Below are 2,128 nucleotides of genomic sequence, written 5' to 3'. Positions count from 1 at the left end.
AAATATTTTTGGCTTCACACGTGCATTGAACTTTGTATTCAATGCAAGACGGTAGTTATTCTTAACCCTTTATCTGTAAACTTAGGTCTTTTGTGGCCAAAATAAAACGAGCAAATTACTACTATCTTAGTAAGTTACTTCATATGTTTCGTGGAACCTTTATGGCAAAATCATTTTTAAATAATTGTATGGTTGATATACAATAAAGAAGCTTTGAAATAATAGTATTAAATTTTCCTGATTGTTTTTATTTTATTAATAAGGTGAAAAATGGACAGTGCGTAAATGACCCATGTTTAGAGACTGGTGGCGCCGAAATAACGTTTGCAAACGAAGGGTTAATCAAGAAAATTGAAATATTGAATTAAAAAAGACTGCATTTTTTTTAAGATAATATGGGTCGTTTTCTAGAAACTGGGCTACTGCTCACGCCGACTTTCAATTCAATTTTTTATTACGAGTTCATGAAAAATACTTGAGTCTCATATTTTTCCCTTACACTTTGATAAATAAACAATTGATTGCATATAGTGGTTAATTAATTTTCTAATCTTATTTATTTAAAAAAAAAATAATAAGATCCATATTTCTAAACTCCGTGGATGTCGTCAGTGACAGATTTGAACACTTCTAAGCAAAAAACTACTATTATTGTTTTTATTATTTTTAATTATTAAGCACATTATTAAAGTTTAGTATTGTATAAGGAGATTAACAATTAAATTGGTCGAAATATTATCATTTAAATAAGAATAATTTAATAACAAAATTTGTCGTTGAAAATTGTGGATTTTGATACCCTGAAATAATTTAACTTCTATTGTTGAAACAGTCGGTAAAGCAGGACTTACAATCGACTTTATCGATCAAAACAAGTGTAACAAAGATGATCTTGAGTCATTATAAGTTACCGCAACACATAGTGCATCAAAATATTTACTAATATTAGTGAAAACAGTCACTTGAAATAAGGATAATAATCTCCATGGTATTGATGTGCTCTTTATAGTTATATAAAATACGACGATTGCATAGTGGATTTCAAAAGCATGTAAAGATGTGTTAAACTTTTAGCGGAAATTAAAATAAGTGTACAAGGTAAGTCGTAATTTCAATATAACTTACAATTTCTAAACTCCATGGCTTTAACTACTTGCGCAATTTACGAAACAAATTAAATAATAATGTTTATAAAAATACACATAATACAAATGCAATGTATATAATTTTTACAGTAATAAACCATCAATAAATTATTTTTACATTTACAGATGACACCACAAACTCGGAGTAGTGTAGCAAATAAAAAAATGGAAGCAAGTAAGAAGCAAAATCAGTATAAAGAATCAAAAACTCGTAGAAAAAAGCAAAAAACAAAAAATAAACATGAATCTGAGAAGCACAAGAGATTGCGCCTTGACCGGAAAAAAAAGTTAGAGTGGTTGCGGCGAGCCAAAATTAAAGCAGATCCAGAAGCCTATGAAGCAGCGAAAGAAATTGAACGGGCAAGATGGCATAAGAGAAAGCGTGAAGGAAAGATTCGGCTCATTTATCAGTTAAGCGACAGAGAGAAGACAGCTCGGAGGAAAAAAGGAAGAGAATCGTTTAAAAGGTGGTATCAGAAAAATAAGAAGAAAGAAAAAGATTTGAGCAGCACACTTTCTAAAGACAATGTGAATATGAAGTTGTCGAAACAGGCTGCACTTGGAAAAGCTAAGCAGATAGAAAGAAGGAAACGTTGTCACGTTAATAATCAAAAGTTGAAACTTGAAATTGATGCTCTTAAACACAAGCAAAATGAGCTTAAACGTAAAATAAAGAGATTGCAAAGGCAGAAGCTAAGAAGAAAAGAGTTTGAACAAAAAAGACTTGTTGGTAGTCCATGAGAAGAGAGTGGTAAATTTGCTGAAAGGTGCTATGGTGAGAGAAGATGTTCGAGAGTCGTTGTTGTTCGGTGAGATATTGAAAAGCCAGCTAAAAGATGTGTACAAGAATAGCACTTTGACTACAGAAAAACAAGTCCTTGCTCGAGTCATTTCTGGAAAAATCATTAAAAAATATCGTAAAATTCAAATTGTTAAGAAAGAGATTGCTCCAATTAAGCCTAGCCGACTGTCAAAGTTTTCAA

General features: G+C 31.0%; 1 protein-coding gene across 1 annotated transcript; it reads left to right on the top strand.

The window, feature by feature from the left end:
- The first annotated feature begins 1,271 nt into the window (after positions 1 to 1,271).
- LOC136779964 (uncharacterized) lies at positions 1,272 to 1,886 on the top strand. The gene has a single exon (XM_066737990.1). It carries the CDS (start codon positions 1,272 to 1,274, stop codon positions 1,884 to 1,886), a length of 615 nt encoding a protein of 204 aa, XP_066594087.1.
- Positions 1,887 to 2,128: the final 242 nt, after the last annotated feature.

Source organism: Prorops nasuta, unplaced genomic scaffold, assembly GCF_024137725.1.
Source record: "Prorops nasuta isolate Cenicafe-Biocafe unplaced genomic scaffold, Cenicafe_Pnas_1.2 PNAS00001, whole genome shotgun sequence".
Taxonomy (NCBI): Eukaryota; Metazoa; Arthropoda; class Insecta; order Hymenoptera; family Bethylidae; genus Prorops; species Prorops nasuta.
Note: the sequence above shows the minus strand (reverse complement) of the source record. Positions and strands in the feature narration are given on the sequence as shown.